We start from the raw sequence: 24,904 nt of genomic DNA, 5'->3' as shown, positions 1-24,904 counted from the left end.
CGTGCCTCTTTATTTTTTGGAACTTAATCTACTTAAAATTTAAACTACTAAAAGAAATACAAATGACTAACTTCTACAAAACACTAATTCGCAAAATAAAACTTGCAATTCATGCTTTTTCCAATATTTTCCTTTTTCACGTGATTTCTCAAAACTAACACTAAACTTGGGATTTTAATGCAATTTCTTATTGGATCATGCATGAGTTAAATGATTTAAATGCGAAAATAAATGCATGATCAAATACCCCCATGCTTATCATTTGCTAGTCCTTGAGCAAACTGATGCAAAAATGTAAGAATCAAAACTACTCAAACTAACTCACTTTCGTAGGAATCATAATTGTATTTAGCACATGCAACAAACCCTTTCAACCCCTGTGTTACCCCATTGGATGAGTAAGGTCTCGTGAGGGTTTACAGTGATGCTACCCACAAACATCTCTATCATGTATGCATAAGAGTACTCATTTTCACAAATACTAGGTAATTAAAGACTTTGTTTTCATAAATATTTCTTGTTATTACATAATCAAAATATAATTAGAGTCTTTTGTATACCACCATAGAATAAAAAGATTTCTTTCACTTCTCTAAATATCACAATTATTTATGTTTTATTCTCAAAAAAATCAAATAAACTCATATTATTTACTTATCCTCACTTATATGTTTTATGCACAAAGTTTTATGCACAAGTTTTCTCAATCATGCTTCTAAGCAGTGAACTTTTTTACTTTTTATGCTCTTTTCTTTTTCTTGATTTTCAACTTTTCACACTTTTTCTTTTTGCAGACTCTTTTTATTTTATGGCTTGCGTATGGTCTACTTTTATGCTCTATGCAATGCCAACATCTTTTATACTTTCTATAAGAACAATATAGGCCAAAGATATTGACTAGGACACAAAAGTGACTTCCTTAATTCACCTTTTCGACATGAGACTCAAACACTTCAACTTGTGTCTACTCCAGCTACTAGGGATCATGAAGACTTCCACTCTCCTTTTCGGAATGAAACTCAAACGCTTCAACTTGCGTCTGAGTCTAACTACTAAGGATTGTGAAATATATCCAAACAACCTAACGCATGCTCTTTTACACTTATGAGCTCATTTTTGCGCTTTTGTTTATTTGCTTAGTTTTTCAAAAATAAACTGTGCATATTCATATTTGTGATTCAAAATAAACTCTAACATGCTTCTATCGTCATTTTTTTAAAATCCACATAAACAACCATGATTTCTAGATTCATGTCAGAAAAAAAATCGTGGGGCTTAAAAATCCTCTAAAAACATTAGATTTTAAATAACATTCATATAAGTTCAAACTCATTCTTTAAAGACCTACTTTTCATATAAGATGTGTAAACATGTACAAGTATATAGACAAAAATATCAAGGTGTGCAAACTACACCCTCCCTCATGCTTGAATGACACTGTCCCAGTGGCACTCTCTCATGCTTATATGAAACTAAGTGAATGCACATAAGACACAAATAAATGAGGAAAAAGAGTAAAAACAACCTGACATGAAATATGAATGCATGTCCTATGACTACAATGAATGCAATGTATACATAACATGACATGAGAACTCATGAATGAAAAGAAAATAAAAGACATACAACCTAAAAAAATATTACAAATCCTAAAGGCAAATCTAATAATATACAACATATGGGCTACCTCCCATAAAGCACTAAGTTTCACGTCCTCAGCCAGACGAATCTCTAGAAAAATACTTCATCATCCATGAGATCAATGGACATGAAGTCATGCTCAATCTGGCTCTCTGAGAAAAATAGTGTCATCTATGATACTGCGTATAATGTTTTTGCCCACTCTACCCATAAAAGTGATATCATGACTCTCGACACTAGAAGGTAAGAGGTTAGTTTCCTCTTGGAGACTGTGGTCAAACAGAGAGTCAAGAATCGATCATCTATCAATGTATAAAACATCAAGCAAAGGATGTATGTGATCTTGCTTGACTAGGTCAAGCATCTCGCGAATGTGCGCCTCTTGCTTCCGAAAAGCAATCGGTTTTCTTAAGGCCTGGGAAACAGGGGCTTGGGAAATATATGATGAAGATACAATCTGCAGGCCTTGCCCCTTCTTCTAGGGCCTAGTGTAGGAGATCGACTGGTCAGTAGGTATGACAATAAGCTCATTAGTCGATTCCTGAATGGAGTGAAAAGCCTTTCCACTCTGAAGGGATGTAACAGAGTTGACCCGCTCATGGTGTGAATCTGTGGGGTGCAGGCCAAATGACATGGGATCCTTTCCCTTTGGGTTGACAATAGTCTGACTAGGTAGGCTCCCCTCGCTGCGCCTGCTCAAAGCCTCAGCCAACAGTCCCATTTGAGTCTCTAGGTTGGCTATTGACTGCGCATGGAAACAAAGAGTAGCCTTAATGTCAGAGAAGGCCTCTAACATATTTTCCTAAAACGATATGCTCGATGTGGGCTCCTGAGGAGAAGGCAGATTAAACTGGAGGTGGGCCTGTAGAAATGTGGGACATGAGTAACTTTGTGAAAAGTTACTCTGACTGTGTTGTGTCTGGGAGGGTTGATGGGGTGGTTTCGCCATCCCAGGTTATATGTGGGTGCATAAGGATCGTGCATCGGTCTGACAAAACCTTGAACAACATTCACCTGCTCCTGAACAAATTCAGGATATAGCGGTGTTGTCGGACACTCGGAAACAAAGTGTGCAGGGCTAGCGCATAGCTCGCACACTTTTCCTACTAGATTTCTTGAAGCTGAATTGGCCAAAAATTGATCTAACTTCCTAGTCAACTTGTCAACTTTGGTATGCAAATCGCACTCAGGCCCTACTTAAGAAATTTCAACTTTCCTAGGACCACTAGGCATAGATGTGGTTTTATCGAGCCGTAAAGACAAGGCATGGTGCATGGCATTTTCACTCAAAGTCTCAAATAAAGACCACACCTCATCCTCACTCTTGAGCATAAATGTGCCTCCACACGACAAATCAACCATTTGCCTGTCCTTCTCAGTCAGACCATCATAAAAATATTGCACCAATTGCCAATAAGGCACCTGGTGGTGGGGGTACTTGCGGAGAAGATCTTTCATCCTCTTCCAAGTCTCGTGCAATTGTTCTTCCTCAATTTGAGAGAAATTGGTTATGACTTTACGAAACTGATTCATTTTGCCAATTGGGAAGTACTTTTTGAGGAACTCATGTTACATTCCTTTCTAAGTGGTAATCTAAATCGTATCGAGAGCCTTTAGCCAGTGTTTGACTTTGTCCTTGAGGGAGAACAGAAACAACGTTAACCTCAATGCATCATCTTCAAAGTTATTAATCTGCACTGTAGAGCAGATCTCAATGAATTCGTCGAGATGACGGTATGGGTCTTTGTTGCTAAGACCATAAAATGAAGGTAACATTTGAATGACGTTGGTTTTAATCTCAAACTGATTCGCTCTTATATCAGGTCTCGTGATGCAGGAGGCGGGAGTGTACTGATTTGGCATGAAATACTCTTAAGAGGATTAATCAAAGGCTGATTGTCGGCCATGGTGATGGGACAAGGGGCTCTCCTAACGGGAATCTCAGGGTCTTCAATAAGCTCAACAAGCTCGGGGATGAGCGATCGTCGCCCTTGCATGCACCAACATAGTAGACCGGTATGACAAACATCCTAAACTTGGGTTTTCTACCTAACTAACGCACTAAGTGGCCAAACCATGCAAACCACAAAGTGAGTAAAACCAAAAATAATAATGAAAAGCTAGAAATAAACAAAACACCACACACTTGCACTCAGCAGGGAATTTGCTAAAAGCAAACTAAGAGCACGGTACCAATCGTACGCAGTCACCTCTAAGGGTATCCTGATAGGTGGGTTGTGCGGGAAAAGTAAATTGGTCTCTATGTTGTGCAAACATGTGGTTCTAATCCTAAGTACGAAAAGTAAACTAAGCGATCATAATTAATCAACAGAAAGGTAAACTAAACAATCTTAATTAATGTACTGAATTAAACTAGCAACCTAAAATACAAGAACAAACAAAGGCAATAAAGTGAATACTCGTATTTCAATGTTCCCCGACAACAGTGCCAAAATTTGATGTCTCTTTTAGAAAATGATTTTTGAAAATATTTTTAATTGGAAATTCAAACATGAAAGCCAGACACCAAAAATAAAAACTGGCTTGCATGAATGGTGGAGTCCGGGTCGATCTCACGGAACGGGGGATACTTCGTATTCAAACACACAACTAAACTATGCTTTATTGCCAAAATTATAAAAGTACGAGAAAAATAACTACTTAACTATTACATCAAATGTTTACTCTACGCAGAGGGTTTAAAACAGTTTTATTATAACCTGAAATTTAAATGAAAATCAAGCTCCTAATCTAAAAAAAAGTGTGCCACCATGTATCTCGCTCGCTTTCCTTCACTCCGCACTTTTCTGCAAAACATGAACACACAAAGCATCGAAAGAAGACAACTAGCACTATGCTAAAAATGTAAGATATACAAAAATATGCAAAAATAAAAGATATGCAAAACGTAAAAATCAAAGATACCTACAATACCTAAAATGCATAAAATGCAACGTCTAAAATAAAACTAAAATTCAATACGTAAAATAAAACTAAAATAAAATGCTTGAAATGCGAAACGAACATTACCATAAAAAAAATTTTAAAACTAAAGTTTTTGCCATGAACACGCTTTAAAAACAAGCCGTGAAAATGAACTTTAAAAACAAACAGCCATGAAAACCTGATTTTTAAAAACAAACAACCCATGAAAGACTTCTTTTAAAAACACACCCTGCTGTGAAAAATGTTTCACGGCAGAGTAAAGACACCCGACGTTTTCACGGTGGTATAGAAGCAGAGGAACTGTCAAAGAACGACGATTAAGCATTTTTCACGCTGGTGACTTGGATTCATGCCGGTGAGCAGCAGAGAAACGGTCGGGGAAGGGATTAAGCATGAATCCAACAAATGAAGGTGGATAAGGTGCCGTGAAAATGAGGTTCATGGAATATGCTAGTGGCTATGTTGAGCAAATGAAATCCGACGGATTTCAACATTTATAGAGGATGCATCTGGCAATCATAATGGGATTCCAACCGGCTGAAGCTACTTTAGTAGATCCGTCGGTGGATGATAGGAGATTTCGTTGACCAGAAGGGGATTCTGACGACTGAAACAAATCCAACGAATGTAGTGGATTTCGGCCAGAGATCTGAAAGGGATTGCAGCCAGAGGACGTCGATGTTGAGCTTGTCGGAATTCACAACAGATACTAAATCACGATAGATGAGATCTGCTTTGCATGGCAGATGGAAAATAGGGACTAGATGCCGACATTTGCAAAGGTTTTCATTTGCTGTGAAGAAGTTCACAACAAATACTGAATGATATTGCCGTGAAGAAGTTCACGGGTGAGGCACAAATTCTGGTTGTAGATACTCCGACAAAAGCAAAGTTTCACTGTGAAATCAGATGATTTCATAGTGAATCAGCAGATGATCGTGCAAACTACACTCCGGCAAAAAAAGCAGGGTTTCACTGTGAAATCAGATGATTTCACAGTGAATCAGTAGATGATCATGCAAACTACACTTCGGCAAAACAATATTTCACGATAAATGATGCATATGCATTTTGTTTTTACAAATGATGCTTATGCAAATGAGTATGCAACAATGAACAGTAAAAAAAACTAAAATTACAGACATGGATTAGAGAAGTAAGAGAAAAGAGGAGAAGAAGAAGAGATAGAAGGAGAGAAAGAAGAAAAACTTATAGTTTTGGTTGAGAAGAGAAGGTTGGACTCCTCCTCCTTGCGCCATCGTCGGACTGTGTCACTCCACCGAAGAAGAAAGAAGGGAAAGAAGAAGAAGAGAGGGAAAAGAGAGAGAAGGGGAAGAATAGGTAAGAGGATCTGGAGGAGAAAGAAGGGGAAGGAGAGAGGGCTCATGCGCATGGAAGAGAAGACAACCCCTCTCAAACCCTATGTGAACTATTTAAAGAGGGGGGTTTAAAAAATGCTCCCTCTATTTCTCATAAATTCCAAAAGGGCTCCTCAATGTTGTTTTCTCTAAAAAAACTTGTTTCTAAACTACTTTTACTAAACCCTCTAAAGAAATTTGCCTCTTTATTTTTTTGAACTTAATCTACTTAAAATATAAACTACTAAAAGAAATACAAATGACTAACTTCTACAAAACATTAATTCGCAAAATAAAACTTACAATTCATGCTTTTCTGATATTTTCCTTTTTTATGCGATTTCTCGAAACTAACACTAAACTTGGGATTTTAATGCAATTTCTTATTGGATCATGCATGAGTTAAATGATTTAAATACGAAAATAAATGCATGATCAGGTATACATGGCCGAATTGGTAGTAATGGAAGTCACAAAACTTTCATATTGAAGGAGAAAGTCATTCAAAGTTATTTGGACTAGTTCTTTGTCTTTTACGGGATGACAAGTAGCGGCAAGAGAGTTTGATAAAAACTTGATTCAGTTTAGATATGTCAACATGTTCATACTTTCTTTTTTTATAAAAGTTGGATCTTTCTTTATAAGCATGTGTTTATAAAAGGATTGAGATTTGTACATTTTTTTCAGAAGAAGCCAGGCTTCACGAGCCGTCTTTGTTCTTATAATTTGCTCAAGAATAACTTCAGACACGGTGGCTTTAATCCAACTAAGGTCTAATTGATCAGAACGAATCCAAATATGATAATTTTGATTTTCGATCTTACCTCCATCTGTTGTGCTAATGAACGAATCCGGTTGAAGACAAGATCCATCAACAAACTTGCGGAGGTCCTGGCCGATCATAACAGATTCAAGTTGTAATCTCCATAGGTAATTGTCTTGATTTAATTTTATCGAGGCTAAACTAGCGATGACATTCCATTGGGTCAAAGAAGATGAGAATGACGATGAAGAGACTATTGATAACTCGTTGGAGGTTGCAGGCTTTGATACCATGAAAGAATTGCAGAAATTGTAAAGCTCGGTTTTTGTCTCTCTTGTCCATCAAGAGATGGAGCATTTTAATTATAGAGCAGAAAAACGATAATACATAGTACACACTTGGAATCATTTTATGATAATCCTTATCCTTACAACTAGAGTATTTCAGAGAGAACAACTTCTTGTAGGTTCAGGATATCTTGTTTGAGCTGAACTATGCATGGTTCAGGATTCTCTTGTTGGAGCTGGACTCTACGTGGTTGAGGACTCTCTTGTTGAAGCTGGACTCTTTGTGTTTGAACTCTTCTGTATTATCTTGAGGTTGAGCTGGACTCTTCTTACTAATTATCGGTTTTAGAGTCTTGAGAAAACCATGATTTGCATTATCTTTATCACTTCAATCAAGACAGTATAGACCATAGGCTTTTAAACCCCTCCACGAGCCAGTCGGTGATATTAGAGCGCAGAAATGCTTACATGAAGACGATGCTATTTCTGTAGGCCCTACCCTCTATTCTGCATTCCCAAACTAATGAGGGTCATTAGGAGCAGTGTTGTGAGAGGTGTACGCCTCAATACCTGAAGCGTATGCCTCAGAGGCGAAGTGCACGCTCAAGGTATTGAGGCGTTGCAGTGAAGCGTTTCAGGCTTGAAACGCACGCTTCACTCATGTGAAGTGCACGTCTCAAGTCAAAATGTGCTTCGCTTCTGAGGCGTGCGCATCATGTTGAATGTCATCTCCGATTCTCGATTCTGTTTCGAAAGAGATCAGAAGAGGTGAAATTGTTGCAGTGAGGAAGCGATGGCGTTGTAGACGATGCTCGTTTCGCTCGCGTCCAGGATGTAGGTCGAAGCCTTGAGCAGCCGCTCAGCTCCCACTCCGGCGGCTCGACGTCCACCAACACCAGGCGTCCCGGTTTCTGATCTCGCGACTCTTCCTCCGATTCCGAGACAGAGCTTGAGCTATCTGAGACGCTGTCGTCGTCGTCGCCTCTCCCTTTCCGGCTGGCTCGCAGGCACAACCATCTCCCGGCGTCTTCATTCTTCTTCCGGTCTTCGGAAATTTCTGCCACGGTCGCTGCGTCGGCCTTCTTTCTTTTCACCTGGTACCGGTAGATGAAGACCATAGACACGAGGCTCAAAGCCGCAAAGTTTCCGACGATGATTCCAGCGATAGTTCCGAGAGTCAGGCCGTCTCTCCTCTGATGCGGCTTCTCCGGCTGAGGGCTCCCGTTCTCCGTCCGATGCTCCGGTAGGCTCTCAGGTATGGCTGTGATCACCGGCGGCGACGTCGTGGTGTTTGGCGGCAGGTTGGAGAGAGTCGTCGGGACGCTACAGAGGCTCTTAAGCGGGCCGCCGCAGAGGCCTGGGTTCCCGAAGAAGCATTGCGGCTTCTGGTTCAGGAACGCCCCGACCTCCGGCACTGACCCGAAGAAGTTGTTGTAGGAGAGGTCGAGCGTCGCGTTCTGCGGGATGCTCCGGCCGATCTCCGGCGGTATCGGGCCGGAGAACCTGTTGGACGAGAGGTTGAGGTATCGTACGGTCCCGATCTCCAACGGCAACGAACCATTGAGCAGGTTCGACGACAGATCCATGGCCTCCAGGAGCTGGGAATTGGTCTCGAAACCCGGCAGAATCTCGCCGGAAAAGTAATTATTACTCAACGAGAGGAAGCGCAGCGAGGGAGCGGTGGTGAAATTGTCTACCGGTTTATTTACGTGCTTCAAAGAAGAAATTGTCTATTTATTTTTTTACTTATCTTTTTTGGAGTTGTTGGATCGCTTGGCCGGAGGGTTGCTGGCAGTGGAGCACTTGCGCTTGTGGTTCTTGATGGATTTGGAACTTAATTGATCTTGTGAGGACACAATTTATTTTATATTGTCATTTATTATTTATTATTATTTTTTATTTAAAATTTTTGTTATTTTATTAATATTATATATTTTGTTATTTTGATCATGAAGCTTACGCCTCGCTTCGCCTCATAGCATTTAACAACCTTGATTAGGAGTGTGATTGCTTCATCGCCCCTGGTTCTGATTGATTCTTAACTATACAGTGCTAACACATAATTCTGTCTTTTTGGAATTGCGGGGTGATCATGCATTCCTATGATCGATGTCGTGAACGGCCAGACACAGCCAGTAACACGAAGACGATGGGTGACACCATGTGAAAGTGACATGGAAATAATCTTGGCATGGGTGATCCAGACTGAGCCAGAAGCAAGGTAACCATATTGAGCATCTGTTGGGAGCAATGGAGAACGGTCCAGCCGGAACGAGGGAGACATGCCAGGTCCCAAGCGCGAATGACAAACTGAATAAGGTCACGCCCCAGGAAGAAGAACGGACCCAGGCTCCCACCGACCACGCTCGGGTGCGGGAGACGGCTCGGCCCCATGGGTGCTCTCGGCAGCAAGCTTGGTTGGACGGACATGAGGGCCACGACAGGCAATCGCCACAACCGTGTCCTAAAGGTTGAGGACACGATGGACCCAAAAAGCTGGAAAACTATTAAGGTAAACCCTCTACGTGGGACAGGACAACACGTGGCAGCAAGTAGAGAGGGCAGCAGGCCTCAGTACACCCACCTGGCAGGGTGGTAATGCAGGGCCAACAGCTGTGAGGGAGGCTACTTTTAAGGTAAACCCTCTACGTGGCAGTCAAAACAGCATCTTTTCACCACATGGCAGGGAGAAAAGATGCTCACGTCACTATGGAAGAATCTCAATGTAACCAAATATGTCCAGTTTTTTTTGCATGTTAACTGTGGTCCTCAACCAAACCAAGAACGGGACCAAATACCGGAAATGCCCTTGAGTTTAGTTTCCTGTATTTGGGTTTATTTCTAAACCAAATAGGAACGGGTCGGGACCCGGACCCGGACCTAAGTTTTAACCAAACCAAACAAGTATGAGTCGGGACTAGAATCTGGATCCCAATCCAAACCAGCCCATGTTCAGCAGCAACAAAAGGAAAAAATAGGGCCTTTGGGAAGAAAAATAAGGGTGCAATTAAAAGGTTTAAACCAAATTTTAAGAAAAAATCAATGTTGGGCCGACAAGAGATCTTGAAAGTCATGAGCTATATATGCAAAAAAAAAGGGCCCGATCATTTAAACCGGGTAGAAATCGTGCATGGTCGATGAAGGAGAGGGTCATTCAAAATGAAGAAAGAATTCAAAGGGAAGACAAAACCGAGGAGATCCACCAGGAAAGCCTAGGTACATTAGCAAGAGTGGGGGTGACAAATACATGAAAAGATCACCGATAGAAGGTTGAATTTTATATACAAAACACTTTTACAAGTTGATTAATCCACTGGTGGTAGGGGTCGGCTTAACCCCAGCTTGCCTTTATCATGCATCTTGTTTTTCTTGGTGTAAAGGATGCCGAACATGAATGCTCATATGTGGCATTGTGGGACACAACACCAAAAGACATGGGGACATATGTTATCCACATGGATGGCTTGAAATGTGGAGAGTTAATGTGTCTCTCATGGATCATCAGTTGTTGATTATGAAAACCAGCAAGTCCAAATTCAGTGATCGGATCCAAGTTGAACCCGGTAAAGCTTTATGCATCCAGTGATCAATGATGTTTGCACAAGCCACCACCGTGGGGGTTACCCATGTAGTCAGCGAGGTCCAGTATCAAGCTCAAGGGTCAGGATCAGATCCCTCTAGCTAGGGCTGGTAAACTAGTCGAACGAGGCTCGTTTACTAGTGGATTGAGCTCGTGGCTCAGCTATCGTCTCATCCCTGAATGAGACGAGCAGAGCTAGCTCTTGTAAAAACATTCTATGTTTTTTATATATATTATACTTGAAAATATTTTTATAAATTACACTTAATAGTCTATATTTTATGGATATATTTTTCATTCATCCTTTTTTTATATATATTTTATGCATTCTTCCTTTTATGTATTACACAAAATATCAAGCCGAGCCAAGCTGCAGACTGTGTTCAGGCTCGACTCGTTTAAGCCAAACAAGCTGCCCATGGCTTGGCTCAGCAACTGTATGAACCAATCACGAACTAGCTCGTGATAAGCCAAACCGAGCTGAGTCTCAAGCTGCTCGGATCTTTTACCAGCCCTACCTCTATAGCGCATGAGGTCGTTCTTCATTCTTAACCGAGAGATTTACCTCACAAGAAGGCGGGTCCATTAAGTGATGACCCGGTTCTCGGTGAGAGCTTTCCTTCATTATTAAAGAAAAAAAAAAAGATGTTGGCACAAGTCAATGTGTTCTTGTTTACAATTTTCTGTGTTGGTCGTGAATTTTCCCTGGGCACGTTTGCGAGGAAATACAAATCAAACCAACCCCCACGGGAAATGATTCCACGGAAATGGGCGGTCCTGAGTTGAAAATGAGGGGAAAGCAAAACCCATGTTTGCATCTCATGTCGGGTTGATTTTCTGCAAATTCCTCACATTTTCAGTGCAGTGGGCTGATTTTAGATATTAATTCAAGCCACCTCATACAGTTTTGGTTACATTAGTTATGAGATGCATTTTCCATGCAGTGGTCCATACTCATTAAAGCTAACTCAGAGGTTACGATCGGTATGATGAGGTTTTTGTCTTTGCTCGATGGCTGTTCCAATTTATAAGAGAACGTTTCATTGACAATATTTTTTAGAATAGACAACCCTCCCCCTCCAATATCAAATTGGTAGGACTTGGTGCTCATGAACCCAACATTCAAGGGCACCAGGTCCTACCAACTTGCCCTAACCACAAGTTCAATGTAACCCATATCACAAGAAGTTGCACTAAAATGTCTTTTAGGGAAAGAACATGGAAATCAACCACAAGTCATTCCAACTCTATAAATCATACAAATATGTCGTCTCACAACTGTAATTGAAGATACAAAAACATTACCCACACCACACAAGAAAAGAATGTCCAAGTAATAAAAACCAACTTTGGCACACTCGCACTCAAAAGCCATGGGACATGCAATCTCTACTACACACTGAGGACTCTCTATCAAAAAACACAAGAGAAACCCTAAAGAAAAGAAGTTGATATGCCCTACTTACACTTCAGTAGAAATTCATGCAACTGCCTGCTCTTCCAAACCATGATCTTCCACCCCCTAAGATTCAAAAGCAACAGAGCATCATGAGTTTCTTATTAAAACTTAATGTGTGAAACTAATTGAAAGTTGAACCAATATAAGATATAGTAGGAAGCAACAAATGTACTGTCAAATTAATTCATCAACGAGGCCAGCTAAAACTTTACCACATTTTCCTTGTTCTCATGCACCTCTTGGGTCACCAAAAGATCAGCTGAAACTGCAAATACAGTGACAAACATGAAACTCAGGAGAAATACACTATAACTGTGTCATAAACAAACAATACAATAAAATCACTTAATTCAAAATTTTTTGTTTACCCTTTTCATCCTCCTTTAATGAACTCTTCATCTTCCCTTTATCTTTGGTGGCCTCTTGCTTGTCAGATCTCTTTGAATTCTTCAAGGAATTAATGATAGAAATAGAACCCAAATTCACTGAGTTTCGGGTAACAGAAGCCCTGTTTAATGAAGCATTATTTCTTCTCTGGCCTCCATTCTTCCTCACTTCAATTCCTTGTGTGACTGAAGATGAAGAATTCTCTGAATTAACTGTCATGGACTTCCTGTTTCCACGTCTTCCACCTGTAACTTCAGAAGAATTATCATCTTCATGAACTGAGGAGGTTTCAGACATCTGTGATTGCTCGACTTCTTCCAGTATATTATAGCTTCTCAGAATTTCTTTCGCAGGTTCACCAAGATCAAGAATATGGTGACGTCCAGTATATGATTTCAGTTCATCCCTCAACTTGTGAAGAGGCTGTCCAATGTAGGGGAAAAAATGTAAACATTAGATGGTTGTAAAATGTGCACTATATAGACTAGTATACAATGGACTATCAATCAACTATATTGCAAATGGTTTGAAATTCAAACGATATGAACATCTGCATCATACAAATGCATAAATTCATATATACATTATGCTACTCGAGATGGTTGAAGCCCACACCTCGCATCCAGATTCCAAGGCTAGTTTGAAAAAACCCAAAGAAATGGAGTGCTTCAGAGCTGATTCCGAGAGCTTGATCTGTGATAACCAGTATGATGCAGATGACAGAACGCAGAATTTCCGTCTGATGATGGACTTTGAGACATCAGAAATGGGTGTATTGCCTTTTTCATTGGCAATCGCCAGTCTTCTTGCCCTGCTCTCCGGTATTGGTGTTATGCTGCCAACCATCGATCGCAGAGCCGGACTGGCTGGAGACTTTGTAGGGACTGACAGCCTTCTTGGAGGCTTGAGACTCTTCTCTTTTCCTGAAAGATCTAGCACGCAGACACTCTTGCTTACACTCGACACATGCTTCTCTCTGAAACAGAGTATTCATAGTTCAGGACATAGTTACCAGAGTAAGAAGTTGATGCAAGAAGCAAGGAACCAAACTTGAAGCAAGAAGCAAAGTGAAGCATTTAGGGAAAAGGGAAAGCATGTAAGGGTGAAGTGAGTATAAAGCAGCTTATCATATATCAAGTTTTACAATACAACAAACAACAACAACTACGCCTTCATCCCAAAACAATTGGGGTCGGCGATATGAACCAACAAAGAAAATCATTCTGGGTCTTCCACATGAATCCTTCTCCTCAATCATTTCTATCCAATGTCATGTCCTCGATGAGGTTCAAAGCATTCATATCCTTTCCTATCATCTCCATCCAAGTCTTCCTAGGCCTACCCCGACCTCTTTAAACTAATATATTTTCCCATTTCTCCATCCTTCTAACTGGAGCATCATTAGGCTTTCGCCGAATATGTCCAAACCACCGTAAACGATTCTCTCTCATCTTATTTTCAATGGGTGCAACGCCTACCTTCTTACGTATCTCCTCGTTCCGAATCTTATCTTTTATTGTATTTTCACACATCCATCTAAGCATACGCATCTCAACTACACTCATTTTTTGAATATGATGTCTTTTGGCTGCTCAACATTCCGTACCATATAATAAAGCGGGCCTAATAGTCGTCCTATAAAACTTTCCCTTCAACCGCAATGGCATTCTACGATCGCACAACACTCCAGTTGCATTTTTTCCATTTCATCCACCCAACCTTTATCCTATGATTTACATCTCCATCAATTTCTCCATACTTTTGAATGATAGATCTCAAATATTTGAAACAGTCATCCACCGGTATTTCTTGCTCACCAAGCTTCACTACGCTCCCATCACTACTTCGTTGCTTACTAAATCGACATTCCATATATTTTGTCTTACTCTTACTCAACTTAAGACCTCTTGGTTCCAATGTCCGTCTCCATAATTCTAACTTAGCATTAACCCCAGCTCTAGACTTATCAATCAAAACAATATCATCAGCAAACAACATACTTTACGGCACATTTTCTTGAATTGATCTTGTAAGCTCATCCATCACTATAACAAATAGGAAAAGGCTTAAAGCAGATCCTTGATGTAACCCAACCGTTATAGGAAAATTGATTGTCACCCCTCCACAAGTGCGGACATTGGTTACTACTTTATACATACCCTTAATTATATTAATGTACTTTAGAGAAACACCTTTCTTCATCATTGTCCACCAGAGAACGCCCCTAGGTACTCTATCGTATGTCGTCTCCAAATCAATAAAAACCATATGCAAATCTTTGTTCCTCTCTCTATTTATCTTAATAAGTTGTCTAAGAAGATGTATAGCTTCCATAGTTGATCTTTCAGACACAAAAACCAAATTGATACTCCTATATCATGACAACCTTCTTCAACCTAGACTTAATCACCCTCTCCCAAAGTTTCATAGTATGATTCATGAGTTTTATACCACGATAGTTTGTGCAATCTTATATATCACCCTTATGCCGTCTCCAAATCAATAAAAACCATATGCAAATCTTCGTTCCTCTCTCTATTTCTCTTAATAAGTTGTCTAAGAAGATATATAGCTTCCATAGTTGATCTTTCAGACATAAAAACCAAATTATTTCTCCTATATCATGACAATCTTCCTCAACCTAGACTTAATCACCCTCTCCCAAAGTTTCATAGTATGATTCATGAGTTTTATACCACGATAGTTTGTACAATCTTATATATCACCCTTATTCTTATATAGAGGCATCAAAGTACTTTTCCTCTACTCATTAGGCCTCTTATTTGTCCGCCAAATCTTGTTAAAAAGATTTGTCAATCATTCTAAACATTTCTCTCTCAAGCCTCAATAGGTATACCATCTGGGCCAACTGCCCTACTTGATTTCATTTTCTTCAAAACCACGATTTATCTCATGAAAAGGAATAGACAAGTCTCCAAAATCCTGAGCATGACTTTCATTAAATAGCTTATCAAAATAATCTTTTCATCTCTCCTTAATCTCCTCATCTTTGACTAAAACCCTTTGTGTTTCATCTTTGATACATCTAATCATACTCAAATCCCTCAATTTTTTATCTCTCATTTTCGCAAGCCTATAAATATCCTTCTCACCCTCTTTGGTATCCAACTTGTCATAAACCTTCTTATATACCTTATCTCTCGCATTTCGAAATACTTTTTAGCTTCCTTCTTTGCTATCATTATCACGACTCTTACTTAGATTTCTATAACACTCTCTTTTAACCTTAATAGCTAATTTGACATCCTCGTTCCACCATGATGTATCCTTACCTAGCGATGCACCGCCTTTAGACTCACCCAATACCTCCTTAGCCACCTTTCTCATGTCACCCGCTATCTTATTCCACATTGCGTCTGAATCCTCCTCGAGACACCAATCAACTTCCTTAACTACCTGCTTTACAAACATTCTTTGTTTAGCTCCTTTCAGTGCCCACCACTTAATTTTAAAATCTATCTATCCCTTTTACGACATTGTCTAATTCTAAGATTTAAAATTAAGACTCTATGTTGTGTAGCTACACTTTCTCCCAGTATAACCTCACAATCGATGCAACAACCTCTATTTCTCTTTCTAAGTAGGAAAAAATCTGACTCGAATTAACCCCACTTTTAAATGTTACTAGGTGAGACTCCCTCTTCCTAAACCAAGTGTTTGCTAAGATCATATCATAGGACAAACCAAAATTTATTTCTCCACTTTCGTTTCTTTCTCCTAAACCATAGCCTCCATGGATACTTTCAAATCCATCCCTACTAATGCATACATGTCCATTAAGGTCACCGCCGATGAAAAGCTTTTCAACATAAGATATCCATTGTACTACTCCATCTAAATCTTCCCAAAATTGACGCTTAATGGAATCATCTAAACCTACTTGAGGTGCATAAACACTAATAATATTAATAATATTTGTACCTAATAATAATTTAATAAGCAAAATCCTATCACCCTTCCTGCAGACCTCAACTACATTATCTATAAACTCACGACTCATAACAATCCTTACTTTATTCCTATTTCTATTTATTCATGTATACCAAATCTTATATCCTCGAGGTTCTATCACTTTTGCCTTCTCACCTACTTATTTTGTCTCTTGTAGACATAAAATATCAATCTTTCTCCTACACATATCATCTACTAACTCTACCAACTTACCAGTTAAAGACACTATGTTCCAAGTGACTAACCTAATTTTATGGTCTTGAACTAACTTCTTTACCCCCACCCGTCCAGCATAATTTTAAAGACACACATATCTTCGGCATTGAAATGCATTTTCAACATCAAAACAGTTTGATTGCATAGTTGGTACAACAAAGCTTCAGTAGTGTGAAAGAAAACACTTGGTTTCACGCTTCCGAAACAAGTGCCAATGTTTTCAGAAGTTTCTGCTAAATGGCTCAGATTCTGCCATATCTTTAAAGCCAATATAACCTTAAATTTTCCTAGAGTATTACATGTGCCATCCTTAAACGAGAGATAGGCCTTCTTATTCTGCATTGCCGAGGAGCAGTAGGCCGTCCAAAGTTGGTCGCTGCCAATCGAGATTTGGTTAGATTGGCAAAACCTGACTGAATACATCGTAGTTGAACCGCATTAATTATCCCAGTCCCAACCAATTAATCGGTCTCATTTTTTTACTACAAACAAGCTCAGTCTAGATTGGAGTAGGAAAATGTTGAACCAAGTATCGTTGAAACAGGCTGTCTAAGCTAGATTAACGCAGAACTGGTGTGTCTAAGCTGAGAGTTGAAAGACTTGCATGTAGAAAGACTGGATCAAGAAAATTATTGAACTGGATGATCTGGTGAATCTCGAACTACTGGATCAAAGAAAATTATTGAACTAGATTAACGAAGTCTTAATGCTAACTAGATGAACAGAGACTCAACAAGGAATGACAATTATCGTTTTATGGCACATTCAAATGAACCAACTCTCTCTGAAAACAACCAATTCTCTCCAGATTGAGTTGATTCAATCAGATCATTTGTGCTTCAAATTTTCTAATGCATCAGCTAAAACAGGCATCAATGTCGCTACTGCAAGAGAAAGACTAAAATGTTCATTTGACATTTTCCATAGAGGGCATCTTTTATGCAGGGGCGCCGCCGTGGCAGCAGACAGCCACCCATCTCAACATTTCTCAAGATGGAGACCACACGTCCATCTCGAGAAATGCCAAGATGAGTGGCTGTCAGTGGCGATGCATCATGCAGAGTCGCTACATATATTGTGAACACTTTACTATATATGTACAATTAGCAAGATCTTTAATTGATCATTAATGATCGTCTGCCATAATATCTTCACAACGAGGAGGTTTTACCAATTAAAAAAAACGACTAAAATTTCCACTTCTGATCCCGATTGTTGTGTATGATCGACCCACTAATCACAATGTAATTTTCTTAAGGATGGGAAAAAACAAATCAATAACTAAGATTTCAGCATTTAAAAGTAGGCTCAGTTATATTTATCAGGTTCTAGAAATAAGAATAGAGAAATCAAACCTATAAGAAATATAGCAAAACAGAAATCGAAATCGAGCAAAGAAATGGCCGAAATAAAAAGGAAGATGACCTCTTCGAAGCGGAAGAAGGGATCTGCGCCTCCGTCGCTGCCGACTTATCGTCCTTGGGCTTGCCGGCTGATCTTAAAGGGTATCGAAGTTTCGATTCCGACAAAACAACTGAAACCCAATTTCAGAAAAACAAAAGCGCAAAGATCAGACATACGAAAAAAGAGAGTGAAATCAGTATCTTTTATCTTGCTCTATACGAGACCCAAAAGCTTTACCTGGTTTGGGAGATTTTTCCTTTGGTGGTTCCATATTGTAGGAAGGAGAGAGAGAGAGAGAGAGAGAGAGAGAGAGAGAGAGAGAGAGAGAGAGAGAGGTTCGTCTAAATAAGGAGAGGGCTGAGGTTTTTTTTTGAGCCCCCATTGAATGCGTTGAGCGGGAAAATCTGCAGCAGTTGGTGCAATTCAAAATGGGAAAATAGTTCCTTGACCCTTGGTTGATTTCGAAAAACAAGTCCACAGGAATTCTTCTGCCACCTTTAAAACACTTGTCAAAAATTTCCACCTTCACTTTTAAACTCCAAGTACATCCTTAACTTTGCTCAACTGGAAGCAACAAATAGTTGGAACTTGATTTATGGGTGACCAACTTTTTATCGGTTCTCATTTAGAATAAAGAGAGAGAGAGAAGGCGTTCTAATTTTATTATAATTTTTATTTTTTAATATTGAAAATAATAACGGTCAATTAGTAACGTCTCCCGCTCTCTATGGGGTCCACGCCTCCCCTCAATTGCCACCTCTTTCAACAGAGCCTTCGTAGCATTTCAAATTTCAAAACACTGCACCTTCCAAAAATCCCCACGTGAGATTGCTTGTTCGCACGTGTGCCGTGATGCTGTAATCCTGTACGATCACGACTCGGTGTACAGGACTGTCCGGGTCGACTCGCTTGTACATTCAACGTCTCGGTGAGATGGCTGCTCGGGTGTGGGATCGTCGATGGACTGGGTTTGGGTCCACAGAAGGGCTGTGGTGTGGTTTAGCTGGAGTTGATGAGCCCCTCCAGAATCCGAGTAGATATGGGTCTGATACAATATCCGGTTCTGGTATCGGAGGGTAAATCCAAACCACATGTAAAAATCAAGACCTGATGAGGCAAAATACTAAACGGACTCAAATCCAATAGGCCTCTCTGTCAAAACCCTGTATCTGATCACCAATTTGCTTATGTTTTATACAATGTTGTTAAAAGATCTGAATCGGAAAATTCAGATTGAATCAGTCCCTTGTCGGGTCGATTCTACCCTCTTTAGAATCGGCCAATTTCGGTTGAATCAGCAGGGAAAATTTTTTGAGTGCGGATGGGGAAACCACCCCAGCGGGGTGTAAACCCGGGGGAGCCACCAGCTTTGGCTTAGGGATAATGCCCGCGAGATTCGAACCCTGACTGCCTGTATGATAGCTGTGGCCGGATCCAACTATGCAAACCCCTCCGGGGAGTCATGAGAGAGAGTTGGTTTGGCCTACATGCCGGATGTAGGACCGTGGTATGGTAACGAAGAAGGGCTGAGAAACGAGACCAGCAGCTCATGCTCAGCTTGACCATGGCTTATTCGGGCTTGTAAATAGACCTGACAAGCTGAGGCACGAACTGCTCAAATTATCGAGCCAAGCATGAACAATGCCCAGGTTGGCTCGGGTTGCTGCTGCCACTAACAGGGCTAAGCCATGTTTTGGGTAGGGTGGGCACGTGCCCACCCTGACCCAGAAAAAACTTCCAAGGGGTAATGGATCAGGGTAAGCCATGCCCACCGTTACCTGGACAGTAGGTGGCCAGAGCCCACCTTGACTGAGACTGCAGGTGGACAGTGCCCTGGGTCAGGTTGGGCACCACTTGTGTCCAACCCCTCGGCCTAATGGCGAGTACATACCAGCCCCACTCTCTCTCCCTATTCCTTTGATTTTGGTTAGACAAATGTTTCTTTTTTGTTTTCGGTTAGAATAAATTTATGATTTTTTAGAAATTAAGTGATAAAATGCAAAGAATAATATGGAAAAACAATGATGCTGGAAAACACGATCTAAAATATAATAATTCAATCTTCACTAACTTTTGATAGATTACACAGTATACATTGGTACAATATTTATAGAGAAACAAGGCGTAGAAGATAATGATAGACTATAGTGTCCTACGTTATTAAGGAGATTAAGCTTCAGTGGTTATCCGATAACTTCAATGTGTGAAAAGGAAACTCGCGAAGAGTTATCCGATAACGTCGGATGATTCTGATAATGTTGGTAACCACTGAAAAGTAAGCCAGCTAATACGCCCCCTCAAGTTGGAGCATGAAGATCGAGCATGCCCAACTTGGTCTTCAAAAGTGATAGATGCGCACTACCCAAGGCTTTGGTAAAAATGTCGGCACATTAAGAATGGGTCAGAACAAATTGAGTAGTAATGAGCCGCTCATGTTGAATTTTTCGCGAATAAGATGGCAGTCAACTTCAATGTGTTTGGTGTGTTCATGGTATACTGGGTTGGCTGCAATGTGTATCGCGGCTTAATTATCGCAAAAGAGGATCATGGGTTGAGTGTGAGAGATCCCAAGGTCAACGAGTAAGAATTTGATCCAGATAAGCTCACAAGTGGTAAGTGCCATGGCATGATATTCAGCCTCCGCAGATGATCGAGAGACAATAGATTGTTTCTTGGACTTTCAAGAAATTAGACTCGAGCCGAGCAGGATGCAGTAGCCGAAGTTAGACCGACGAGTTATGGGGCAAGAGGCCCAATCAGAATCAGAATAGCCAATGGTGGTTATGGGGGCAGAGGAATTCATTAAGATGCCATGACCTGGGGTGCCTTTAAGGTAACGTAGTATCCGAAGAGCAGCATCCATATGAGGTGTGTGTGGTTGACTGGAGAACTAGCTCAAGAGATGCACGACATAAGTGATATCAGGGCGAGTGATGGTGAGATAAATTAATCTACCAATCAACCAACAAAACAAGCTTGGGTCTTCCAAAGGTGAACCAACAGTGTTGCTCCATGAGAAACGAACATGGTTTGGAACCAAGATAGCCTATGTCATCCAAAATATCTAGAGCATACTTGTGTTGCAAAAGAAAGAGTCTGAACGTAGAGCGAGCGACTTTAATGCCCAAAAAATACTTAAGGACGCCGAGATCTTTAAGAAAAAATTGTTGATGGATGTCCTATTTGAGGGCACAAATCTAATCGAGAGAATCACCTGCAATAACGATGTCATCGACATAGACCATGAGAAATAAGTGAGAACCATGCCCAGTTTTGAAAAATAAGGAGTAGTCATCATTTGATTGCATGAAATCGATCCCGTGTAAGTAGGAAGTGAGCTTGGCAAACTAGTTTCGCGAGGATTGTTTGAGACCATAGATGGACTTGTGTAGGCGGTAGACCGAAGGCACCCCCTTTCGAGAAAAGCCAGGAGGAAGTCGCATGTAAACTTCATCGTGAAGGTTGCCATGAAGAAAAGTGTTGTTGACATCAACTTAAAAGAGATGCCAATAACGAAGAGAGGCAATGGCAAAGAGGCAACGAATGGTGACCATCTTTGCAACAGGAGCAAAGGTCCCATGGTAATTAAGGCCCTCAATTTGCGTCTACCTTTTTGCAACCAGATGAGCTTTATAGCGTTCAATAGAACCAGCAGAGTGAGACTTAATTTTATAGACCCATTTGCAATCAATGAAATGTTTACCTTTAGGGAGAGTCATCACCGTCCAAGTGTAGTTCTCCTCAAGAGCGCAGATTTTTGCAGCCATGGCATCACGTCAATGCTTATGTTGCATGGCTTGGGAGAAAGTGTGTGGTTCGAAGCCTTGGGTGATGGCGGCTAAGAAAGTGCAGTGTGAAGAAGAAAAATGGTCATAGGCGAGGTGATGGTGGAGGGGGTGATGAGCGCTGGGAGCCACATCACAAGAAGTATCTGATGGGAGCACAGGGGCTGCCGAGTAACACTTGAAATCCTTGAGGTAAGAGGGTGGCTAGCAGGGATGATCAGAGTGGCGAGGAGGGAGTGGATCAGAAGGGGACTGGGTGATGGGCAAGAGAGGTGGAGCGGTCGATGGTGTGGGAGGGTTGGATGAAATTGGGATGGTGGACGAGAGGGGGACAACGGAAGGCTGTGAAGCAAAATCTTGAGGGTCGAAGATGGGTATGGGTAGGACATTAGTGATGTCGACAGGAGGGGCTGGATGGTCAAGAAAGGGAAAGACTGTTTCATAGAATTTGACATTTCTACTGATGAAGATTGTTTGAGATTCAATGTCATAGACTTTATAACCAACTTGACGAAGATCGTTTGATACCATGATAAAACACAAAGAATAATATGAAAAAATGATGATGCTAGAAAACACGATCTAGAATATAATGATTTAATCTTCACTAACTTTTGATGGATTACACGGTGTGCATTGGTACAGTATTTATAGAGAAACAAAGCACAACAGATAACGATGGACTATAGTGTCCTACATTATTAAGGAGATTAAGCTTCGGTGGTTATCCGATAACTTCAATGTGTGAAAAGGAAACTCACGAAGAGTTATCCGATAACGTCGGATGAATTTGATAATGTTGGTAATCACCGAATAGTGACCCAACTAATATTAAGGTATTGACTTTTACTTTTTCAAATAACATAAATGTTTAATTAAGGGTTTGAGTTTTTAGGGGTTTTATTTGTTTTTTTAGCATAACGTATGATAGGGTTTTTATTTTTTATTTGGTTTATTTTTAAATAGCATAAATATTTAATTAGAGTTTTAAGGTTTTTTGTATATTTTTTAATTAGCATTAGGCATGTAATGAGTGCTTTATTTTACTTAAAATATTAGTGTTTTTTTAATGAACATAAATCCATGATTTTTTAGAGATTAGGGTATCGGTTTGCATTTTTTCAAATTATGTAAATGTTTAATTGTATATTTTAGGTTTTTTGTGTTAGTTTTTCTTTTCAAATATAATTAAGCAAGATTCCATTAATGAATGTTTGATTTTGTTATTACTTATCAAACTGCTAAATCTTTTATTTTTGTCAGAATTTAAGTTTTTTATTTGTTTTCTTAAATGCCATGGATATTTAATTGGGCATTTTTATCTATTTTTTTCAATCAACATTAAACGTGATTCCATGAATGCATGTTTTATTTTGGATAGAATTTTAGAGGTTTTATATTTTTTAATTAACATATCTATGAATCATGTTATTGGAATTTAGGGTTTTAATTCTTTTTTACCATGCAATTGTGCCCACACTAGTTTAGATTTCTAGCTCCACCCTTAGTGGCTGTGTGGGCGATGCATGATGCAGCGTCCCTTATGTGAACACGTGATTATATATATCACACTCAATGGTGTATGATGTTTTGTTGGAAACTAAATTAGCCAAGCTCGAATTGGCTAAGCTCGGCTCATTCAGCTCATTTACCGTCCCAAAACATGAGGATAGTAAAGTTGATTTCCTACACGTCAAAGGGATTGGATCTAAGTTGTGCACACAACCCATTATGAATTTGAATAGCAGGATATAGGTATAAAGATGAAGATCAAAATATGTTGAGGTCAGACTCAGGTTTATCCAAATAATATTTGAGTTGGGTTTGACCTAGTGAGTTTTGTTGGATATTCGAACCAAACAAAGTTGAACTAAGTAATTTTTGTGCATGTTTATGGGGTTCAGATTATCATTTTTGAAAAATGACTGTACTATAAAGCAAAAATGACATGTTTCCTGAAATACCTTAATATTTCAGAAATCCATATGTTGTCCAAAATCGCAAATACTGTTATTTTTAAGACCTTTTTAACCTTCACACCTATCATTTTCAGTGTCAATTTCTTCTATATGCAAATTTCTTTTGTCTCCACTGGAAACACCTTAGCCGCCACCATCATCGGCAGTCACCGCCCCAGCTGATGCTTAATCTCCATTACTTTGTCAAAAACTAGTCTCTGATGGATCCCCTATGGTGCAAGTATGGCAGATTCCGTCGCGACTGGATGAGCCACCACTTGGCGGTGGATAATAGTTTGGGTTTCTGATGGAAACTCGAACCTCAAAACCTCATAAATACCTGAGTTAGAGTGCATTGAAAATTTATCAAATTTGCATAAAATAAGTGCGAGTAAACCTTCATTTAAACTCGAACCAACAAACAACTCAAATACTTGAGTTTACCTCGCATAAAAAATGTAATAACGTCGGATAAAAAATCTATGAGATTTATTTTTAACTCAAACCGACAAACCTCGCAAATACTTGAGTTACTTCGCATAAACAATTTATGAAATCCGCATAAAACAAGTATGAAGAAACTTTCTTTTAAACTCTCGAACCTCCAAATATCGCAAATACCTGAGTTACTTTGTATAAAAATTTTGCAAAATTTCTTTAAACTCGAATCGATAAACAGTGTAAATATCTGAGTTACTTCGCATAAAAAAATTAAAAATGCGCATAAAAAAAGATACAAAATTTATTTTAAACTCGAACCTCTAAACCTCACAAATAGTTGAGTTATCGTGCATAAAAAATTTACATAAAATGTGTGCGAACAAACTTTCTTTTAAACTCGAACCTCCAAACATCGAAAATACTTGACTTACTTCGCGTAAAAAATAAAATAATGCCACATTAAAAATCTATAAAATATGTTTTAAAATTTAAAATGTGTGCATTTTTTTGTGATTGAGATGCTAGTACCGGGTCTGGATCAAGGTTATTTTTGCTTAGGTTTATTTTTGACTCGGTATCAACATCTCAAAATTTATGCTTCTTTTTAAGAATAAAATTTAGGGTTCTTTGTGGTCTCCAAAATTCCCTCTGTATAATTTTTGAGTTTTTCTTATCTCTAATGACTTTTCTAGTGATTTCGATGAGAC

General features: G+C 39.6%; 1 protein-coding gene across 1 annotated transcript; it reads right to left on the bottom strand.

Moving 5' to 3' along the window:
- Positions 1-12,055: 12,055 nt before the first annotated feature.
- On the bottom strand, positions 12,056-21,780 carry LOC149815278 (uncharacterized). The gene is made up of 5 exons (XM_089990511.1): positions 21,623-21,780; positions 13,037-13,397; positions 12,403-12,844; positions 12,247-12,299; positions 12,056-12,097 (listed from the first exon to the last, which is right to left on the bottom strand). The coding sequence occupies exons 1-5, from the start codon at positions 21,778-21,780 to the stop codon at positions 12,056-12,058; spliced, it is 1,056 nt and encodes a 351-aa protein (XP_089846637.1).
- Between the last annotated feature and the right edge of the window lie 3,124 nt (positions 21,781-24,904).

The sequence above is a fragment of the Nuphar pumila genome, chromosome 15 (genome assembly GCF_984573655.1).
Source record: "Nuphar pumila chromosome 15, dmNupPumi1.hap1.1, whole genome shotgun sequence".
In the NCBI taxonomy this organism is placed as follows: domain Eukaryota; kingdom Viridiplantae; phylum Streptophyta; class Magnoliopsida; order Nymphaeales; family Nymphaeaceae; genus Nuphar; species Nuphar pumila.
Note: the sequence above shows the minus strand (reverse complement) of the source record. Positions and strands in the feature narration are given on the sequence as shown.